The following is a 24,320-nucleotide window of genomic DNA, read 5'->3' as shown; positions in this document are numbered from 1 at the left end:
TTCTGCTGCTCTGAAAGTTCCAATGAGCACAGCGGCCTCCATCATCCGTAAGTGTTTAGAACCACCAGGACTCTTTTAAGAGCTGGCCGGCCATCTAAGCTGATTGATCGGGGGAGAAGGACCTTAGTCAGGGAGGTGATCAATAACACGATGGTCACTCCGTCTGATCTCCAGCGCTCTTCTGTGAAAAAAGGAGAACCTTACAGAAGGACAACCATCTGTGCAGCAATCCACCAATCAGGCCTGTATGGTAGAGTGGCCAGACGGAAGACACTCTCGTCTGGAATTTGCCAAAAGGCATCTGAAGGACTCTCAGACCATCAGAAACTAAACTCTCTGCTCTGATGAGACTCAAATTAAACTCTCTGGAGTGAATTCCAGGCGTTACGTTTGGAGAAAAGCAGGCAGCGCTCATCACCAGGCTAATAGCATCCCTACAGTGAAGCACGGTGGTGGCAGCATCATGCTGTGGGGATGTTTTTCAGCAGCAGGAACTGGAAGACTAGTCAGGATAGAGGGAAAGATGAATGCAGCAATGCACAGAGACATCCTGAATGAAAACCTGCTTCAGAGTGCTCTTAACCTCAGACTGAGGCGACGGTTCATCTTCCAGCAGGACAATGACCCAAAGCACACTGCCAAATATCAATAGAGTGGCTTCACAACAACTCAGTGAATGTACTTGAGTGGCCCAGCCAGAGCCCAGACCTAAATCCTATTGAACATCTCTGGAGAGATCTGAAAATGGCTGTAGGCCTTCGCTTCCCATCCAACCTGATAGAGCTTGAGAGGTGCTGCAAAGAGGAAAGGGCCTAAATTCTCAAAGACAGGTGTGCCAAGCTTGTGTGATCATATTTAAAAAGACTTGAGGCTGTAATCGCTGCCAAAGGTGCATCAACAAAGTGTTGAGCAAAAACTGTGAATACTGATGTACATCTGATTTTTCAGGTTTTTTATTTAAATAAATTTGCAACAATTTCAAAACTTGTCACATTGTCATTATGGGGGATTGTGTGTAGAATGTTGAGGAAATCAACAAATTTAATCCATTTTGGAATAAAAGTGTAACATAAATAAATGTGGAAAGATTGAAGCGCTATCAATACTTTCCAGATGCACTGTATTTATGAAACTATGAAAAGTGGTTAATTTTACTGTATTGTGTTCTTGAACTGTTAATAAAAACAAAAAAGGAGAAGAAAAAGAGGAGGAAGAGCGGACTTGTGAAACTCCTGTCAGATAAGAACAACAAACTGAAGCTAAAATTCAGACCAAACACCAAAACTGGCTGTTCTGCCTGTTAAAAAGCAAACAGATGCATAGAAATACAGACTAAAACCATCAATGCATTTCTGCGACTTGATCTACTGCAAACACTTATGAGATGACGGTATATTACCTCCATAAAGGGAAGACTAGCATTCATTATAGTCTGCTCAAGGACACAAATACAAAATTGCTTTTTGTTTAGTTTTTTATCCTATTGACAACATTTCAAAATGCCAAGGTCAAAACTACGAGAGTCACGCAAGCGATTGTCCGCAGTCACTTCCATCACTGATCCACGCACTTGAGCAGAAACAATGAGGATCTCTTGAGCTGAGGACGGAGTCTTGCATATCCTGCTTGCACATGAACACACTATTTGACTTAAGGGCAGAACTATTGACTTCGTGACAAGGCCGGTGATGAATACAGACACACATATAGGTACTGCTGTAGGGCAGAGTCGCTTTGTTTATGGTGTCGATCATAATCCCCAAATTAGCATGACAACACTTTCATTTGTAAAAGGAATAAACATATCAAACAGTTTTTATGTTTCTGACAGAGAAGCAAACTAGCAGATTTAATAAAGTAACACTACATGCAGATAAACTCCATCTGGATGTGCTCAACGAGTAATAGTACTGTATATGCTGTATGTTAAAGTAAATTGAAACAACCTTTCCTCCATTCCACTAAGAGACGGCAGGAGTTTTTCGGGGCTGCTAAACACTTTAGAGAGGCGACTAAAACCGTATTCATTTTGATAGCTTCAGGTTTTTTTTTTATACAGAGGCTTGGAAAAGGCTGTTTTACTTTTACTGCCAACTACCAAATTATTATAAATGATTACAATTTATGATCACACAGACAAGAGAAAGTATAAGTTCCTTTATTTTTAATTTAACTCAACTACAAACCTATTTAACTCACTTGATTAAATTAATTATTTAACTTATTTAACTTATTTATCTTATTTAACTTAATTAACTTACCCATTTAACTTAAATAACTAACCTATTTAACTTATTTAACTTACTTATTTAACTTATTTATCTTGTTTAACTTAATTAACTCACTCATTTAACTTATTTAACTTAATTAACTTACTCATTTTACTTACTTAACTAACCTAATTAACTTATATAAATTATTTGACTCACTTATTTTACCTAATTACTTAACTAACTTAATTAACTTACTTGTTTAATTTACCTTATTCAATTGACTTATTTACCTTAATTCACTTTTTTAAAAACTTATCTATTTAACTTAATAAACTAACTTTTTTAACTTAACTTATTTACCTCAATTAACTTATTTAAAATGTTTTTGTTTAACTTAATTATTTAACTAACTTATTTACCTAACTTAATTAGCTTACTTGTTTAACTTATTTAATTGACTTATTTAACTTATTCAACTTATTTAACTAACTTATTAAACTTAGTTAGCTTGCTTATTAAACTTAGTTAACAAACTTATTGAACTTAATTAACTTATTTATCTAATTTAAGTAACTTACTTAACTTGTTTAACTAATTTAAACTTATTTATTTAACTGAATTAACTAACTTATTTAACTAACTTAATTAACGTTTTTAACTTAACTTATTTTTCTGACTTATTTAACTAACTTATTCAACTTAACTAACTAATTTAAAACTTATTTATTTAACTGAATTAACTAACTTATTTAACTAACTTAATTAACGTTTTTAACTTAACTTATTTTTCTGACTTATTTAACTAACTTATTCAACTTAACTAACTAATTTAAAACTTATTTATTTAACTGAATTAACTAACTTATTTAACTAACTTAATTAACGTTTTTAACTTAACTTATTTTTCTGACTTATTTAACTAACTTATTCAACTTAACTAACTAATTTAAAACTTATTTATTTAACTGAATTAACTAACTTATTTAACTAACTTAATTAACGTTTTTAACTTAACTTATTTTTCTGACTTATTTAACTAACGTATTTAACTTAACTTACTAATTTAAAACATATTTATTTAACTGAATTAACTAACTTATTTAACTAACTTAATTAACGTTTTTAACTTAACTTATTTTTCTGACTTATTTAACTAACTTATTTAACTTAACTAACTAATTTAAAACGTATTTATTTAACTGAATTAACTAACTTATTTAACTAAGTAATTTTAAACTTATTTATTTCATTTAATGTATTTATTTAACTTAACTTTTTAAAACTTTTTTAAAACTTGCTTAATTAATCTACTTAACTTATTTCACTTATTTATGTAGAAACGTGTATAATGTGTAGGAAATGTCTTTGTAGACATTTACTTTGAATTGTGTGTCAAACGTCTGTTAAAACGTTTGCATGAAATCAAAATTGACAGTTTGTTGTTTTAGCAGAGCACATTGTTAGTCTTAATATTAATCAGCTGGGGGGGTTGCGCTTTACCATTACTTAGCAAAATATTGTTTGTAAGCAAGTATAGTTTATGCAAGAGAAACGGAATTAGGCGCACAATGAAAAGATGGTCTTATCAGTTTGCAAGTTTTCCTTTCCAGTGTAAATGAGATTAGAACTGCGTTGCATTATTAGATAGTTTACCTGAAATTACAAATTTTCTCACTCTCAAACTTGTATGAAACACTTTCTCCAGCCATTTACATTCATTGCAGAAACAAAAATACTATAAAAGTCAAAAGCCCCTTTCACACAGTGATACCGGTAAATATCCGGAAAATTTCCGGAACGACTTTACCGGTAAATTCAAAAAAGCGCTGTTCACACAGGCGAGGACGTTACGGAATTTTCTAGAAAAGGCCGTTCACACATCCATTCCAAAATACCGGTAAATTCTGACATCATTCACCACAAATGAGCTTTAAACGACTGCACTTGTATTTGTAAACATTTGACTACATCACAAACTCTGTGGATGATCAGTATTGTGAACAACTTCGATGAAATCATGGAGGATCACTTTCGCATGTCGAGATGTACATAATATGTGCGTGTGCAGGCGCTCACAGGCTGTTTCACGGGCACACGCAAAGCTTGAAGGTAAACATACAACGGCTTATCATAAGCATCTCATCGATGATTATTTGCACAGTTGGCATTAAGAAGAACATATAAACGTGATCTGACTAACTTCTAGCAGCTAAATGCGTCTGGGAAAATATTCAAAGGCTTTTATTCTCATAAACCGCGCGGACGTAAACGTGTCTGACTGTTGTGATTGGCTAAAGCAGACGTCTCACGTCAGCACGTTCTAGACGTGCACTCGCTCTTTCCGGCAATCTTCCTTCTGCGTTCACACAGCGCAGCATTCCGGCAAATTACCGGTAATGTTACAACTTCTCTTTCCGGAAAATAGCCAGAACGAATTTACCGGTATTTTCAAAAAGGACCTGTTCACACATACAGACCTTTCCGGAAAATTCCTGGTAATTTTCCGGAAAGGTCTGTATGTGTGAAAGGGGCTAATGACTGTTTCCCCCTGGATTCTTCAGTATGTCTTCCTTTGTGTTCAACAGAAGAAAGCAAATCAAACAAGTTTGCGACAAGTGGAGGATGAGGAAATTATTTCATCCTGATTTTTGACCGTCTCTTTGACACACATTGATTTAAATAGATGTATTGCACCAAATATTGATGTACATACATGGTGTTTTTGTGGGAGCTGGGCGTAACGGGTCGCTGGAGGGGCTCGTCGATGCTGCGAGAGGACGGAGGACATGATCTTCTCTTCGTCTTCATCATGTTGGTCATGATCTAAAAAGCACCACAGAGAAAACATATCACACAGAATCAACAGAACATCCCTCCGATAGAAACCACAGGATATAACAGCTTCTCAGGGAATAATCTACATCAAGGGTCACCAACCCTGTTCCTGGAGAGCTTCCTTCCTGCACATTTCAGTTGCAACCCTGACCAAACACACCTGTTTGTAATTATCAAGTGCTGCTTTAGGTACTATTAATTGGCTCAGGTGTGTTTGATCAGGGTTGGGACGGAATTCTGCAGGAAGGTAGCTCTCCAGGAACAGGGTTGGTGACCCCTGATCTACATCATATCAGTAGATTTCAAAAGTGACATAAGGGAATATTAGAGAAACATAGGTGGCTACTAAACATTTTCTAGGACAGGGGTTCCCAAACTTTTCAGCCAGCGACCCCCAAAATGACAATGCCAGTAACTCGCGACCCCCAATTTCCTCTCAGGTTGTTATATATACATAATATTCATTAGTTTTGTTTTTCCTGTAAATTATTCAATAAATACCGTACCGTACCATTTATAACGAGGTATTATCGTACCGTGAAATTCTGATACCGTTACATCCCTACTGGCCACTATTCTGCAAGATCTCAAAATCTTCCTAGCCACTGTCCAGGACTTATCTGTCATTCCCAAGATCAATTCATGCAGTATTGGTGGCAAAATGAGGCCCTACACCATAAAAATGAAGTATTATAATCAAAAACCAGGCTTTTCACTTTCATTGCCCAACCCCTGTAAATGTTTAATGCACATTTATGCACTATGTCATATCACGCAGCTCTTACTGTGATTATAAATGAGCAAATACAACCAATACTGGGGAAAATTTAGCACGTTACTAAGGTAAAATGTAACTAATTGAATTAATGCATTCTATTGCACCTTTAAAATAGGCTCTTATATTTCCTAATCACATGACTTGATCAACAACAGCCTTATTTCTGTCTTCAAATGATGAAAGCCGAGTGTTGGTTTACCCCTAGATACTCGGTTGTGAGCAAGGATTCTCCACTGAGCTCTTTTGGCTGAGGCTGTAGGACTTCTTCTTTATCAAGGTCCGCCTCCATCACGTCTTCCTGAAAACATGAATCACAGCCAGATCAAAGGACTGAAGATTTTTTGCAATCTGCCAAAGCCAATAAAATGCAAGAGATAAACGGATTACAGGAAGTCAAAAGTCATGCAGAGCAACAGTGAATTAACCTCATCGTCATCGTCATCTTCATCCTCTTCATCGTCTGATTCAGGCTCTTGTTCAGGGATGTTGGCTGTGTACCGAAGAATTATTGAAATGATCAAACAGAAACAAAGCCTGGCACCGGTCCTCATTTATTAAGAGTATCTAGTGACACTTCACTTGAAGGGGTGCTCACAAGACTGTCATGAAAGCTTCATAATCAGTGTAATGACAGGGTTTCTGCAAATTGATGACATTTTAAGACCATCATGAATGAACTTTCAGACTTTTACAGTACTTTATTTGTAATGGCCAGTGGAATTGCTTTTACTTGCTCTATTGAAGTTAACATTCAGTTATTTCTTAGCCACATAATTTAAATAAAGTGTGAAGACATAAAAAGAAAAGTTTTCTAAACTATAATAATCTAAATTTTAGGAATTCCCACTTAGATATGCTTAGTGTTAATAGCAGATTCTTATGAAAATACCTAGGATTGCTGGAGGAACACAGTTGAAGCCTTTTAATGTTTATTGGTAACCCTAGCACGGCCCCTGGACACCGGACCTCCAGGAGTTTGGTGATCCCTGCTCTGCGTCATGTCATATGGACTAGTGGAGTTTATGACACTTTTATAGTGTTTTCCCCCATTTGAAGCAGATAACCCTGTCCTTATTCACTTTCGTTATGCTGGAAACGGTGACCAAGATAAAGTTCAGGAAGCCATATGTGTTCTGCAGAAGAGAAACTTGGGTCACGCTTTATTTTACGGTACAAGTCCTGCTATTTATAAACCTGTAACTACGACTTTTAGCTCAATAAACTCCTAATTTGCTGCTTATTAATAGTTGTTAAGATTGGGTAGAATAAGATCATACTTTATAAGTGCTAATAAACAGTTAATATCTTAATAATAAGCAGGTAATAAGCTAATAGTTAATAGTGAGATTTGGTACTTAAATTACTGTCACCAATACATAATATGGATCATTCATTCATTCATTTTCGGCTTAGTCCCTTTATTAATCCAGGGTCGCCACAGTGGAATGAACCGCCAACTTATCCATCATATGTTTTACACAACTGATGCCCTTCCAGCTGCAACCCATCTCTGGGAAACATCCATACACACTCATTTACATACATACACTACGGACACTTTAGCCTACCCAATTCACCTGTATGGCATGTCTCTTGTTTGTGGGGAAAACCGGAGCACCCGGAGGAATCCCACGCGAACGCAGGGAGAACATGCAAACTCCACACTGAAACACCAACTGACCCTGCCGAGCTCGAACCAGCGACCTTCTTGCTGTGTGTGCGCCACTGCGTCGCCCGTTATATGGATTATTTCCATTTAATTTTGAGCAACTTTTATTATTATTATTGTTTTTATTTTCGGGTCTTACCTGAGTTGAGCTGTTTGATGATGAATTCGATTTGCCTGTTGAGTTCAGGGTTTTCTTCTTTGTTGTAACAGCGTAAGATCTCCTCCATACTCTATTAAAAACAAGACGCTTGCATTATTACCGTTCTGCCAACGATGACACATCCATTCATTTGTTCATTTTCGTTCGGCCCATTCATCAGGGGTTGCCACAGCGAAATGAACCTCCAACTATACCGGCATATGTTTTATGCAGTGGATGCCCTTCCAGCTGCAACCCAGTACTAGGAAACACCCATTCGCACACACACATACTCACACACACCTACTTTAGAGCGCATGTGTTTGGATTAAGGGGGAAACTGGAGCACCCGGAGCAAACCCAGGTTAGCATTGGAAGAAATGCCAACTGGGAAATGCCAACTGGGCAAGCAGGGAACCAGTAACCTTGTGCTAACCACTGTGGGAATATAAATTAATATAATCTATTTATATAACTGAAAAGTAGTTTTCAGGGTGTGGCAGACCTTAAAATGTATTGGTTTCCTGAGCCCTGACGGTCTCTGAAGTAATGCAGATTCTCAATTTCACAGCACAGCTGTATCTACTGTCTTCTCTGTCTCCAGAACATCATTTGCCCCGTTTTAATGCTAAAATGTCTCATGAATGGGTAATTATATGCTAATGAGATCGGGCCTGGAAAGGCAAGTTACCCTGCCGACAACAACACTTCATTTGCGTGCTTTGCTTGACTGTGCCCACCTACATGCATCAAATGTATTTTGTGTCTGTTGTACCACTTGAGAGTTTCTTTCGATGACGTCACAGCCACGCTGAGTTCTTCTTATTAAAAGGATTCAGCTTTGAAGATACCGTAAGTTCTCCCTGGTTTTTTGGGCTCATCTTAGAATTTCACAACAGTTTGGTGCCGCGAGCCAGACTAGAGAAATTCACAACCCCCTGAGCCACAGCACTTTGATTACTTCTATGCAGGGGCGCGGCTGGCCGTCACAGGCCCTCTGACAAGCTGAGAGTAGAGAGGGAAGGTGGGAGGAGGCGGTGGGGGTCGCGGATGAAAGTGAAGAGCAGGGGTGTGGGGTTGGCGCGGGCACTTGATAATGTCGATGAGGCGCCCCTAAATGTATGGGCCCTTAGAATCGTCCTAACTTTCTCCCCCCAGCGGCGCCCCTTCTTCTATGCACAATCCATATATATTTTTACATTGATATTCCAGTCTTCAGTGTCACAGGATCCTTCAGAGATGCTAATTTGTTACTCAAGAACGCTTCTGGCTGTTCAGAGCAAACTGAATAATAGTTAATTGATACACTTTTTGTTTTTGTAGCATACAAATGTCTTTAGAGGCGCTTCATGCATGAATAAAACTATTATTTTGTAAGAACATGTATGTTTATAATGTATAATATGTATATGTATGATTATATGTAACAATGTTTGATAATATACATTTAGTTTATTTAATTTTGCCAATTAACTTCTGAACCTTCCCCACAATTTTTCAGTTCACACTTAAAATGATAAATGCATATTATATATATATTATATATATATATATATATATATATATATATATATATATATATATATATTGTTAATAAAACTTCATGAATGAATAAATAAATAAATAAAAATCAATAAAATATTAAATGGTAAAAAATAAATTAAAATAAGTTAAAAAAATAATAAAACAAAATTAAGACATTTAAATAAAATAAAATAAAATTAAATATAAAATAAATTAATTAAATAAAGTAAACAAATTAAATTAAAATTAAATTATTATTAAACAAATAAATAATAGTTAAGTGGTTGAACTTTTTGAATCTGCTCCCTTTGCTTGGTCACTTATCAGCGATTAGCCTTGAAAGGTTTGAATCTTATCGCTCATTTCACATCTTGTAGTTTTATTGCTATCAGAAGACTGGAGTCCAGGCATTAATGCTGATGTTGCGTAACTGTAACTGTGAATGAAGCTGTTAAACACGTACCATCTGTTTGGCTTCCTCTCGTATCTCTGGCACAGACAGGATGCTGTATAAAGCTCCATTCACATAATACCGAATCTAAAAAACCCACAAAAAACACAAACATGAATTCCACAAGGCCATTATAAATGTGTCATGAATCTTTAAAAAATTCAAGACTGCTTTTATTCCAGCCGAAATAAAACAAATAAGTCTTCTCTAGAAGAAAAAATATTATCAGACAAACTGTGAAAATTTTCTTTCTCTATTAAACATCATTTGGGAAATATTTAAAAAAAAGTGTGTGTGTGTGTGTGTATTTAAAATGTATATTTACAGTAAAATTACAATAAAAACGGCCAAAAAATCTGGAAAATGTCATTTTTTAGACAACAGCAAGGTAATGCTTTACCTTCACAACTATAATGAAATCAATATTTAGTAAAATAACCCTGATTTTAATTAAAACTCATAAAAACATTTATAAAAACAAACAAAACTTATTTGAAAAAAAAAAATTTTCTGAAGATTAAAAAAAAAGTGAAAAGGTAAAAAGTAAATATAAATAAATATAAGTAAAATAAATAAAAACAAATTGTTTATTATGAAATAAAACAAATATCAACATTTTGCTCAAACCCACAGTCTAATAAGTCCAGGAACACTCAGAATTTTAATGCAAAAACAATTAAAGAATAAATTGCTGTATGTTTGACAGAATATTTTAGAATTTTAGAAAGTAATTTTAATATTTATATTTGCAAATTTACCAAAATTCAATGCATAAATAAACTTTAGACTAGTTTACTTTACTTTAAAGCCTTATCAAAACATTAGGGGCAATTTATTCTGACATGTATGGAGCTTTATATAATATATATGTATACATACACTCACCGTCCACTATATTAGGTACACCTGTCCAACTGCTCGTTAATGCAAATTTCTAATCAGCCAATCATGCGTCAACAACATGAAAGCATCAATCCATCCTAACTTGTATCAATGGTTCAGGCTGCTCAAGGAGGTGTAATGGTGTGGGGGATATTCTCTTGGCACACTTTGTGCCCATTAGACCAATTGTTAATAGTATAGTTAATGACCATGTCAATCCCTTTATGACCACACTGTCTCCATCTTCTGATGGCTACTTCCAGCAGGATAACGCACCATGTCATAAAGCGTGAATCATCTCAGACTGGTTTCTTGAACATGACGATGATTTCACTGTACTCAAATGGCCTCCACAGTCACCAGAACTCAATCCAATAGAGCACCTTAGGGATGTGGTTGAACGGGAAGATTGGCATCATGGATGTGCAGCCTAAAATTCTGCAGCAACTGCGTGATGCTATCATGTCGATAAGGAGCAAAATCTCTGAGGAATATTTCCAGTAGCTTGTTGAATCTCTGCCATAAAGGATTAAGGCAGTTCTGAAAGCAAAAGAGGGTCCAACCTGGTACTAGTAAGGTGTACCTAATAAAGTGGCCAGTGAGTGTACATACATTACAAACACAATTGACACACAATAATAAGACCATAACAACAATTACACACACACACTCACAAATAATACGAAATTATAATAATAAAATTAAATAAATCAATAAATAAAACACTAAAAATAATACTGACTAACAGATTAATATTAGTAATAGGCTATCGCTGACTGATATAAAATAAAAAACACTGAGCAAATGAATTAAATACAATAGTCTTAGTATAAAACAATGAACACAATAGGCGTAGTCTTCACTCTCCATTTCAAAAGCCTCAAAAAAAGGGAGTGAAACGTTCAAGGTACGCTTGGCAAGACAAACGTTTTAATCCAAAGCTGACAAAAGCGCTCATATTTGAGAAGCGTGTGACGTAAAAAAAAAAAAAAAAAAAAGCTAATTGACAGCTTCGGGTTTTGGCTAATCAGGAAGGCGGTGAGCAAACACAAATAAACACTCCCCTGTTTGAGCAATTATCCATTTACCTCATGGTTCTCGTGTCCCAGGAGCTCCGTCAGGACTTTCAGGACGTACTTGGCCTCCTCTGCGCACCTTTTCTTTCCTGAAACATGAGCGGCGGAACATAAACATTGCATTTGCTCGGTACACATCTCCATTTGCCTGAGCAAATAAAGTGGAAAGAAGCTAAACAAAGAGTGATGAATGAACAATGCGTGATGGTTGTGTGATTTCGGCACGTCACCTTGAGTGCGCAGGCAGAGGTTCATAAGGAGGGAAATGGCATATTCCAGAGTGTAGTCCGACAGACAGTCCGAGTCATTCAGCTCTTTGACCAGCCAGCCAATCAGACCGTCTCTGATCATAGCAGACTGCTGCGCTCGCCTGCACAGATATACAAACACTTTAAGGGCCCTATCATACACCCGGCGCAGTGTGGTGCAAGGCGTGGCGCAGTAGTCTTTTGGTAGCTTCAGCTTGGCGCAAGAGTCGTTTTGAGGCGTTGCGCTACGCTGTTTACATAGCAAATGCATTAGCGCTCATATGTGCGCCCATAGGCGTTCTGGTCTAAAAAGGAAGGTGTTCTGAGGCGGACCGCTGGCGCGTTGCTATTTTGAGAAACTATAATAGATTTTTCATTAGACCAAAACTATCCCGGTCTAAACTTCAGCGCAGAGTTGCGCCTCGCTTACACACTGCTTAACACACACAAGAGAGCAATAGGCAAATATCTTTACATATGAAAAAATGTAAATAATAAGGATATATATAGGATATAATAAGAATAGCTATAGGATATAAATATAAAGGATTAAAATATTACAAAACATATTATTTTCTAGCCTACATAAATATGAAAAATCACTGCTTTTATGTCTTCTTCATCTCGGGAGGCTTTTTCAGTTCATTCATAACAATTTGCTTTTGTATAATGTTATTATTATTAGCAGTATTATTTATTATATCCATATTTATATTTGTTTTATTAAAAACAAGCTTAGATTTGTCCACCTGTCAGGTTTTAGATCATATGGGGCGCAGCATGTGTTTTAGGATATAACTCAGGTTTTTGAGCACACTTCATTATTATTGTTCATTTATTCGTTTGCTGGAAATTAGAACTGAATTTAGAAATAGTTTTGAAACGAATATTTGCACTTAATAAACACAATTATTTATTTATAGACTAATTGATGTCTGTGCATAAAGAGTGAAAGTGATCCATTATCTCTCATTCTCACGCAGTAGATGCTCTGTTTAACAGTTTTCTGTTAATAAACTGTTAACTGTTTGCTTGTGAAATGCTCATTTTTTCCATTTAGACTTACTTTGCGTCCTGTAAATAGCGAATGCGCTTATGGCGCGACGCAGCTGGCTCTTAAAGGGAATGGGAGATGAGACTCTGATTGGTTTATTCTCAAAACACACCTATAACTCATTAAGAAAATAAACTCAACCCTTTTAGACCATGGGCCGCGGCACAAGGCAGATTTCCCGTCCTTAAATTAGCAAAAAAGCGTTTGCGCCCTGCGTTTTGCGCTCTGAGCATAGACCGTCAAAATAGAGCCCAGTGTGTTTTATGGTGTTTAGTTCTTGTGTGTTGTTTAAATTGACTATCCTTTTGTTATGTTGCTGGTGTGTGACTTGCATTATAAGCACATTTATTTGATCGCAAAGCCATGACAGCATATAACCATATACAGGAGTCTGTGTCCTAAGCACTTGGCCACTTTCAGCTTAGAAATCAGGGAATAACTCACCTTCAAATGGTGGAGAGAGAGAAAACAAATAAATCAAATTCTTACAAGAAATGTCTGTGTAAGGTTTGATTACCGCTTAAGAAAGGGCATACCTGAGGCTGAGCTTCTGCAGCGCTGCCAGCACATTCTCTCGAGTGACAGACTCTTTCTCTTCAGTCTTCAGACAGTCCAGCAGAAATGGCAGTAAAGCTGGAATCTGAGACAGGTACAGGCGCCCTGAGTGTGAAATACACACATTAACCTGATGAAAACACTAGTCACGCAATACTTTAAATAGAGAAACAATAATGAATTTACTCAAAACATTACAACGATTACAAATGTTTCAGGCGAAAAAGTCAGATGTTTACTGTCAACAGTGTACGACACAATGAATGTGTGTGATGAACTTTACCTCTTAAATAGAAATTATTAATTAGAAAATATTCTGCCGTTGTGTAAACACTTTTTAAAGTACTTCATTTAAACTTTGGCAATTAAACTAAAAATAATAAAGTCTATCGTACAATGCACTGATTTTTATGTAGTTTCAAAATACAATATATTAACATTTTAATGTAGAAAAAGCCAACGTGGGTGTGTTCATGAGCACAAATACAGCATATGGGCTCTTATATGCAGTCGTGTTATTACTCTTATAGCAAGTCATATCTATCCGGCCCTTCGTTTGGGATGCTTTTCATGAACCGGCCCCCATGACAAACTAATTGAATAGCCCTGATATAGGGCATAAGAACAGGACATGTCCTTGGATGTAACTTCATTAATATTGTTTAGTTATTTGTTTGCTGTAAATTAGAACTGAATTTAGAAACACTTTTAAACAAGTCTTTGTGCTTAAAAAACTAAATGAATTATGTAGTCTAATGCTGCGTTCACACCAGACGCGGAACGCGCGTCAAGCGCGAGTGATTTACATGTTAAGTCAATGCAAACGCGCGAATAGACATCCTGCGGCGCGATACGCGCGAATGGCGTGGCACGAATGACGAGAATTGCGCGCATGGCGCAGTGCGCATGCCGCGATACGCGCGAATGGTGTGGCACGAATTGAGCATTTTGCGTGTTTGACGCGCTACATACGCGTTTTGCGCGAATCACTCAAGTTTGAAAATCTGAACTTCAGCGGACATTTGCGCCACGTTAACCAATCAGAAGCTTGCTCTTGTGGGGGCGTGATTGTGACGTAACGCCTGTTGTCGGTGTCCCAGGGGAAATCCACCAGCAGACACCAACAAGAAGTTCATCAAACTGGGCTGGGAGTCTATGAGCTTAAAGAGCTGGATGTATCTCTGAAAGGATGTAGTGGACTCAGACTTGGCCCTAAACGTATCGATGCTGTTTATCATCCTTCATAAAATACATAAACACTGTTATTTTCTTAATAAAATCCATGTTGGCCATTTAGCTATGAAGCTAGAGTCACGGGGCAGACAGAAGCCCTGCCCATCACGCGAATCCGCGTCTGTTTTGAAGTGAATTTGACACGCGAATGAATCGGATTTGACGCGCGAATGAAGCAGGGTTTGACGTGCGAATGAAGCGAGTAAACTCAAATGTTCACGCGGCAATTTACGCGCAAATAGCGCGATTTATCCGCGCGTTCTGCGTCTGGTGTAAACACAGCATAAAGGAAGTATTCAGTGGGTGCGTCCAATACATTTCCTTATGCATGAAAGAGAGAAAGTGAAGGCCAAATGGTGGAGACTCATTCTTTATTCTCGCGCTGCAGATGCTGTTTAACTGTTTTCTCGGTAGCGAAGTGTTTAGTTTTTACACGTACAAAGTCCGCCATGTAAATAGCAAATGCGATATGGCGCAACACAACAGACTCTTAAAGGGAATGGGAGATGAGACTCTGATTGGTTTATTCTTAAAACACACCCATAAGTCATTAAGGGAGTAAGCTCAACCCTGTTAGACCATGCACCACGACGCAGAGCATATTTTTCTGTCCTTAAAATAGCAAAAGTGGATTCGGACATGCTCTTAATGCAAGACTTTGCGCCAAGACCGTTAAAATAGAGCCTTAAAGCACATGGCGCAAAAGCATTAAGGGCATGTCTGGATCCACTTTTGCTATTTTAAGGACGAAAAAGTACGCTTTTCATCGTGGCGCATGGTCAAACAGGGAGAAACACACAGCTACATTACAGCTTCTGGATGGACTTTGGGACAACATTATTAACAAAAATACTAAACCACAATACCATCACACAATAAAACAAACGGATTGATCAGTCTGGCCATGACAATCTCATTCTTGCACTTTAAATATTCAGCTTTGGGTGAACTGTCCCTTTAAATTTGACCAAATTGAGGAGTCACTAAAACATGCTACGTGGATTCAGTGTCATAATCCTAATTTAAGGCCATTTTACTCATTGTGTTGGAGTATTGTGGGCATTCATGATCATTGGATGGGCTTAGAGAACAATATAACGAAGAATCCTTTTCACTCACCATCACACAAAGAGGCAAACGCATTGATCAGTCTGGCCGTATACTGTCTGACAATCTCATTCTTGCACTTTATCAGATGGAGAACAGTTTTCTGTAGAGTAAACCAAAGCAAACTGGTTAGACGAGGTGTCACTCATCCTGGAATGTTTGCGTTGGGCACAATTTGCTGTTAAAAACGATTTCGCTTCCTGCCGAGTGTGTTTTTTTTTATCATCGTAATGTGAGACGCAAAGCTTTTCGGGTTGACCGAAAGATGAGCTCAAGGCAGATAAACAGTGACAGTAACTGCTGAAACCTGATTATCCACATTCAGATTCATCCCAAATACCTGGCATAGATAGCTGATGACACATTTTTGCTGAGTAAGTAGGACAAGGACGGGTTTGAAATCATTCTAAAACTCTTAACCCCTTATTGGATGGCAATTCTAACACAAAATAAAGAAGATAAAACACATGCTGTCAGAATTATTAGCCCCTGGTGTAGTTTCCCCCCGACTTCTGTTTAACGGAAAGAATACATTTCTAAACATAATAGTTTTAATAACTCATCTCTAATAACTGATTTCTTTTCTCTGATTTATCTTTGCCTTGATGACAGTCAATAATATTTGACTTTAACTACTATTATTTAGCTTAAAGTGACATTTAAATGCATAACTATGTTCATTAGGTTCGTAAGGCAAATTAGGGTTATTATGGGGCGTTCACATCAGACGTGGCTTGGTTGAATAAATCACACTATTGAGTTTACTCGATTCATTCACGTGTGAAATTCACTTCACAATAGACGATGATTCACTTCATGGGCAGGGTTTCTGTCTGCCTGGTGACTCTAATGTTGTTGCTAAATGGCTAACGCGGGTTGTATTGAGAGAGTAGCTGTGCTTTACGTGATTGTATGAAGGCTGATAAACGGCAAGGATTTGTTCGGCACCAACAACAGGTGCTGCATCAAAATCGCGCCCAAACTAGAGCAAGCTCCAGCAAATGTCAAAAATTTGCTTAACTCCTGTGTCAGATTAGCTTCATTTGTACGTCAAATTCGATTAATTTGCGCGTCAAATTCGCTTCATTCGCGCATCAAATTTGCTACATTCACACATCAAATTTGACTCATTAGTCCATCAAATCAGCTTCATTCGTGCATAAAAATTTGCTTCATTCACGCGTCAAATGCGATAAATTCGCGCATTAAATTCGCTACATTTGTGCGTCAAACTCACTTCATTCGTGTGTCAAATTCGCTTCATTTGTGCGTCAAATTTGATTCATTCGCACATCAAATTTGTTTCATTTGCGAGTCAAATTCATTTAATTCGCGCATCAAATTCACTTAATTCGCGCATCAAATTCATTTAATTCGTGCATCAAATTCATTTAATTCGCGCATCAAATTCACTTAATTCGCGCATCAAATTCATTTAATTCGCGCATCAAATTCACTTAATTCGCGCATCAAATTCATTTAATTCGCGCATCAAATTCATTTAATTCGCGCATCAAATTCACTTAATTCGCGCATCAAATTCATTTAATTCGCGCATCAAATTCATTTAATTCGCGCATCAAATTCACTTAATTCGCGCATCAAATTTACTTAATTCACAGCTCAAATTCACTTAATTCGCGCATAAAATTAGTTTAATTTACGCATCAAATTCACTTGATTCGTGCATCAAATTCACTTCATTCGCGCATCAAATTGCCACTTCAACTGAGTGAATCGCGTTGCAGGATGTTTTTATCATGTCTTTGCACTGACTTGACAGGTAAATCACTCACGCTTGACGTTTCATTCGCATCTGGTGTGAACGCACTATTCGGCAAGTCATTGCATAATTATGGTTTGTTCTGTAGACAATCAAAAAAGTATAGCTTTAATGGGCTAATAATTTTGACGTTAAAATTATTTAAAAAAATGAATAACCGCTTTTATTCTAGCCGAAATAAAACATATGAGGCTTTCTACAGATTATTATATAAAAGATTATAGGAAATACAGTAAAAATTTCCTTGCTCTGTTCAACGTCATTTGCGAATAATTTTGACTTCAGCTGTAAGTCTAAATGATATAAAGGGTGACATGAACAAACAATGAGTGATACATTACAGTATTTATTTAACATTAGTTAATGAAATAAAGTCATCCATAGCTAGTTTTTGTTAACTCACAGTGCATTAACTAATGTTAACAAGTACAACAATATTAATAAGTTCATTATTAATATTGAATGACATTAATAAAGGGCAGCACAGTGGCTCAGTGACCTCACAGCAGGAAGGTCGCTGGTTCGAGTCCTGGCTGTGCCAGTGGGCACACTTCTGTGTGGAGTTTGCATGTTCTCCATGTGTTGGCATGGGTTTCCTCTGGGTGCTCCAGCTTCCCCCACAAGTCCAAAAACATGTGCTATTGGTAAATTGACCAAATTGTCTGTAGTGTATGTGTGTAAATGAACGTGTATGGATGTTTCCCAGTACTGGGTTGCAGCTGGAAGGGCTTCCACTGTATAGATCATATGCTGGATAAGTTGGCGGTTCATTCTGCTGTGGTGACCCCTGATGAATAAAGGGACTAAGTCGAAGGAAAATGAATGAATGAATATTAATAATCTCTGTATTGTTTGTTCTTCAAAACAACGCATATAATTAGCAAAACACCACAGATTACCTGCAAAAGCCAGTCTCCTGTTTAAAATCCTTAGTTCAGCTCTCAAAACAAAATTTCTGTTCATGAACATGTCAGTGGCTTCAGAATGACAAGTCCTGCTGTCATTGTGTATGGATAAGACAGTCAAATCACTTAGTAGTCATGTTGTCAATATCAGTGTACTCTGGCGGGCTGTTCTGTATAAATCATATGCTGGATAAGTTGGCGGTTCATTCCGCTGTGGTGACCCCTGATGAATAAAGGGACTAAGCCAAAGGAAAATTATTTAATGAATATTATTGATTTATGTATTGTTTGTTTTTGGGTCATATTAGTAAATACATGAACTAGCATTAACTAATGGAATCTTACTGTAAGGTGTGACCAAAAAAAAAAGTTATGCAGAGAATGGATAAAAAGTGACTGTTTACGTGGAACTGGATACTGACTCACTAACATAACTGAGAACGAGTTGTGAAAAATGAAAAAAAAAAAAACCCTGAAAGCTTTACATATTTGTGTGTATGCATCATGCAGATGAGACTAAACGTGAGTGAAAACTGCTAAAAACCACATCCTGCAATGTGACAACAACATCCTGATGGATAAGTTGCTAAAAATAAAGCTGTGTAAACTAAAATTAGCGTTGCTAATGCTTAAATTACTCTGTGTGTGTGTGTGTTTCAGCAGGTTGTTACCATAAATATGACCTGTGTCATCGTTGTGTCACCACGTACCTGTTTGTTACTGTATCTCTCCAGAAGGTCGTTGCTGATGAAGGCCTGTAAAACCGTGTCTCTTTGCTCGCCGTGAAGAGATCGAGTCAACCTCTGTCAATAAATTCAACAATTACTGAATCTGGCATTGGAATTAGAAGGAAAAAACAACAGTATTCAAAATAAAAGACCTATTGCTGTGTCCTAACTCGCATACTTACTAGATATTTTATATTAGGCTTAACTAGGGTAATTAGGCAAAGTATAGTGATTAGGCAAGTCATTGTGTAATGATGGTTTGTTCTGTAAACAATCAAAAACAAATACTGCTTAAAGAGTACAACAAATAACTGATTTAATTCTAGTTAAATAAAACAAATAAGATTTTCTCCAGAAGAAAAAATATATAATAGGCAATACTAAAAAATTTCCTTGCTCTGTTAAACATCATTTGGGAAATATTTGACAAAGAAAAGAAAAAGAGGGCTAATAGTTTTGACTTCAGCTGTATATGAAATTCTGGACCTAAATGTGCTGGTGTTTTTAGTTTATTAACTGTAATTAAGGGTTACCCAGCGCAAAGCCTGAAGCAGCAGAGCCTTCAGTCGATCTGATCCAGTCAGCAGGTCTTTCTTCAGCTTCTCGTAGTCCAGGGAAGGCAGCAAGGGCACATCTTTGGGCCTCCTAAGAGCAGGAAGTAGCAAAAAAAATAACAAAATACAAACAATGAATCTTGCTCTACAAGTTTTTGAAGGTTACTGACGGGAATTATACTTTAGTGTTCCGACTTAAAAAAAAAAAAAAAGATGAAATAGCCTCGAGGCAGGCAGATCACATGCCTTCCAGGTCTGTCTTGATGGCATTTGAAGAATTATTCCAGTGATGTGATTTACCAGGTACGAGATGGCAGTCAATACACTGATTATATAACATCAACAAACAATAAATAAACAAACAAAAATAAATAATATTATTAATAATAATTATAAATAAATCAATAAATAAATAAATACATAATACTTAAATAAACATACAAATTAAATAAATAAATACATAAATAATAAATAAATACATAAATACATAAAACAAATAAGTAAATAAATATTAAATACATAAAAATAATAAATAAATAAATACATACTTAAATAAACATAAAAATTAAATAAATAAATACACAAATAATAAATAAATACATAAAACAAATAATAAGTAAATAAATATTAAATACATAAAATAATAAATAAATAAATAAGTAAAAACAATTAATATTAAATAAATACATATATAAATTAATAATAAATACATAAATAAACATAAAAAATAAAGAATACATACATAAATTAACCTAAAAATAAATAACAAATAAATAAACACACATAAATAAGTACAAATAAATAAAAGCAAATAGATGAATAAATAATTAAAAAAATTTAATGAATACATAAATGAACACAAATAATCGATAAATAAATAAATAAATGAATACACAATTTAATAAATAAATACCAAATTGATTGTGAATATACTTATTACAAGGTAATTTTTGTTGTTGTTGTAATTGATCATAATTTATGCTCTTTAATATAAAAATAAACGTGCCTTGCCTTGCCTTTAATATAAGAAAAATAGGCAACATGTTTGTAAATTCCCCGAATAAAAAATAAAAATAAGGGTGAAATATTGATGTTCATAAATAAATCTATAAAATAAGTGTGACATTTCAATATTACGAACAAGACGAGATTTTCTACCAATCCTATAGTTTTAAGTCACGTGACCTGTGCAGAGACCTGGCAGGCAAAAAACTAAATGAATAAAAAATAAAAATAAATAAATAAAAAAATACAACAGGCATTATGGCAGCTACACTGAGATCTGTCCATCTCATATGGGACAGGAGAGGGAGTCCAAGTTTTTGGGAACTGGGATTGTGGATAATTTTTCAGAGGGGGGTAAGATGATTTTCCATCTGTTTCAAGCTAAGAATTTAGATCACGGATCAACAGAGCAATTCAGAGATTTGATTGCAAACTTTAAACTATGCGCATTTATGATCCATATCCTGCAACTGTTTTTTAGTCACATGGTGTTTACATTTATCTTGAGGATATTCCTCAGCGAGTCATTAGTCATTAGTGATTGCGTTATAGCTTGTGTTTGCTTATATATTTAGTGTCGGTTTCTTTAAATTAGATTAATATTTGCTGGTAGGAAAAAAATATTCATTCACTTCGGCTATTTGACTTAGAATTTGTACTTTAATTGCACAAATTAGAATAGAGACAGTATAAAACGCATACAAGCATATAATGATATAGTGCCATGGGTTGTAATGGATTAATGATGCTAACATTTAGCACAAATTAAGAAATCTCTCCTTCCTGACCGTCCTTTCTATGAAGTAATTCAGTAGAAGCACAGCCCAGGCATGTCAACTCATCGGTTAGTAATGCGATATGTTTCTGCACAACAGTTATCCGGCTTTTTAACTAAAATAAGAGAAATCACTCCGCCCATGACTTGGCGGTCAGCAGGAGATAATATCATGTGCAACATGTTCCTCTAGTGGTGTGATGTCACATCAAAAAACTATTAGCAGTAAACAAAAACAACTCACTGAGGTGCCACTGACGCCCGTAGCATTGAGGAAGCCTGAAAGAAGGAAAAAAAAGTGTCATTTAAATCAGTTGATAGAATTACATATCAATGGAAACCAAAATGGCTGGGTGTGTTAGTTCACTGGTTATCCTACAGCAGACATGGGATTAGAACACATGCGTATTATTCCTGCATGCAGTTCAGTGCACTGTAAAAACTGATTAGTTACTTTACTTAACATCAAAAAACGGAGTAAAACCATTGCCTCAAAAGCTACAAGTTGACTTTCTTTAAAATAGTGAGTAAACTTGTTGTAACTTGGAACTTTTAAGTTGATTTAACTTATTTTGTTTTTAATTATGCACGCAGTTCACACTGCAAACACAACTGTTAATGTGCAGTTTCCGTATTTTGCGATTCACAGGTGTCTTCAGTTTATGTCTGGTTGTGAATGGCATTATGCGATGCTGACCAGGGCCCAGTTTTTCAAAAGTAATCCACTAGAATTTTTGATAAGGGATTGGATCAAATCTTGAAAATGGGTTTTTCAAAAGAAAAAACGGATAACATAATCGGATTAGATCACGTAATCCAATCCTGGTTTTGATCCGGATCAAACCTTTGTTTGGGTTTTTCAGACCTTTTTTGTAGGATCTGGATCACTTTGATCCAAAAAACCTGGATTAAACTGATCCCATCAGAAGGGTGGATTTAGCATGGATTTCATGCCTAAAATGTAATGAAAACTTTAAAAATTTATTAAATAATACTATTTTTGGATCATGCAGTATCTTACGAGATATACTATTTATTCATAAGGTTTTAATTTTATTTGTTCATCTGTCAGGCTATAGTGAGTATAGGCTTTAACTATTTAGCCTTTCTGTATAGGCCTCCAGCAAAGTAGAAAGAGTTTGGCCTCATAAAATAATCCCCCAAACAGCTGTCAAAATTGACCAAAAACAATCAATTTTATTTAGTCTCTAATTGATATATATATATATATATATATATATATATATATATATATATATATATATATATATATATATATATATATATATATTCATCACAATGGAAAATATTTTTCTTATTAGAATATTTATTAATGATGATAGCAATGATTACAGAATAAACAAAAAATGCAAGAAACGGCAGTGACTGATTTTTGATATCTCTTTCAACAATTGCAAAAAGAGACTGAAAGGGCAGAAGCACAGCTTCCCCTGGCAGAGGAACAACTGACTCTGACCAAACTGCAGCAAACCAAGGCCAGACTTGAGATCCCCCTCCTAAAGGATACGCTCAGACAAGCTGCTCTCTCCACATCAGATGAGGAAGTCTGAGATTATTGTGGAGCTTTTGACATTAAGTCTTTTTTTTATTTACATCTATATTTGAAACTTATTATAAATACCTCAATGTACAGTGTTTGTGTTGTAGGTCTCAGATGAGCGGACTGCTGGAAGAGGATGGGGTGGGCTTTTTCTTGTTTTTCTTATTTATTATTATTATTAATTTAATATTTAATAAATTTTCTTAGTTTTCATAAAAAAAATAAAATAAAGTTATATTGACCCCACGCTGGCTATTCTACTTGTCGCTCTTTACATATCTATAGTTCTACATTGTGATGTCCTATCCTGTTTGAGCACTGGTAATCCAGATTTAGTGATCCTGAAAAGTTCCTATCCGGATCAGATTGATCCAATCCAATGTTGCTTTGAAAAACTGGCTCAAAAAGTAAGCTGGATTACCTGATCACGGATCGCAAAAACAGAATTACTAAATCTGGATCAATTTGATACGGATTAAACCTATTGAAAAACCGGGCCCAGTTTATCTAACCAACCTTCTGTCTCGCTACAATCCAAACTGCTCTTTAAAATCACAAAACTCAGGGCTTCTGCTAGTACCTAGAATAGCAAAGTCCACTAAAGGGGGTCGAGCCTTCTTATTTATGGCTCCTAAACTCTGGAATAGCCTTCCTGATAATGTCCGAGGCTCAAACACATTCTCGCAGTTCAAAACTAAATTAAAGACCTATCTTTTTAGCAAAGCATACACTCAGTGCATCACTTAGCAGTATGATGCATGAATGTGCTCCACACAGGTTTCTACATCTTGCTTATATACACTATGAACAGCAGCTACACTAATTATTCTCTTTATTCTCTTCATGGGGAGACTCATCCTGAGGCCCTCAGACTATGCAGCGCCACTGATTCAATCCAAGACCAGTGACGAGATGATCCCAAGGTTTCCATAATCCTGGATCAGGCCGTATCCTGAGCATCTGCTGGGGTGGTCATGGAGAAGCGGAGACCATGAGACTAATTCCTATAAAACTCCAGTGACAGACGAGCCTTCGCTGAGGTCCAGCTTCTCCAGCGCTTAGACTGCAGCTCTGCACAAGACTTTAGGCCAAAGGAGAAACGGTTTCTCTCAAGGTTTTTTAATTCTTCACTTTCGACAATTGGTGATGTTTTTTCCTCACCGCTGTCGCCACTGGCTTGCATGGTTCGGGACCTGTAGAGCTGCGCATCGATGGATTTGCTCTGCAGTGTTTGGACTCTCAGTA

General features: G+C 36.2%; 1 protein-coding gene across 6 annotated transcripts in view; it reads right to left on the bottom strand.

Moving 5' to 3' along the window:
• armc9 (armadillo repeat containing 9) overlaps nucleotides 1-24,320 on the bottom strand; it is an 89,006-nt gene that overhangs the window by 26,890 nt on the left and 37,796 nt on the right. For all 6 annotated transcript variants that reach the window (XM_073937623.1, XM_073937622.1, XM_073937626.1 and 3 more), the window contains 12 exons: nucleotides 21,759-21,793; nucleotides 19,714-19,825; nucleotides 19,163-19,255; nucleotides 15,777-15,867; nucleotides 13,406-13,529; nucleotides 11,798-11,937; nucleotides 11,580-11,656; nucleotides 9,622-9,696; nucleotides 7,635-7,725; nucleotides 6,252-6,316; nucleotides 6,026-6,124; nucleotides 4,927-5,036 (listed from right to left, as the gene is read on the bottom strand). In XM_073937623.1, the coding sequence (XP_073793724.1) occupies nucleotides 4,927-5,036; nucleotides 6,026-6,124; nucleotides 6,252-6,316; nucleotides 7,635-7,725; nucleotides 9,622-9,696; nucleotides 11,580-11,656; nucleotides 11,798-11,937; nucleotides 13,406-13,529; nucleotides 15,777-15,867; nucleotides 19,163-19,255; nucleotides 19,714-19,825; nucleotides 21,759-21,793 (1,112 nt within the window). The remainder of the gene's footprint in view (nucleotides 1-4,926; nucleotides 5,037-6,025; nucleotides 6,125-6,251; nucleotides 6,317-7,634; nucleotides 7,726-9,621; nucleotides 9,697-11,579; nucleotides 11,657-11,797; nucleotides 11,938-13,405; nucleotides 13,530-15,776; nucleotides 15,868-19,162; nucleotides 19,256-19,713; nucleotides 19,826-21,758; nucleotides 21,794-24,320) is intronic.

Source organism: Danio rerio, chromosome 22 (assembly GCF_049306965.1).
Source record: "Danio rerio strain Tuebingen ecotype United States chromosome 22, GRCz12tu, whole genome shotgun sequence".
Taxonomy (NCBI): domain Eukaryota; kingdom Metazoa; phylum Chordata; class Actinopteri; order Cypriniformes; family Danionidae; genus Danio; species Danio rerio.
This window is presented reverse-complemented; position numbering and strand designations above follow the sequence as displayed.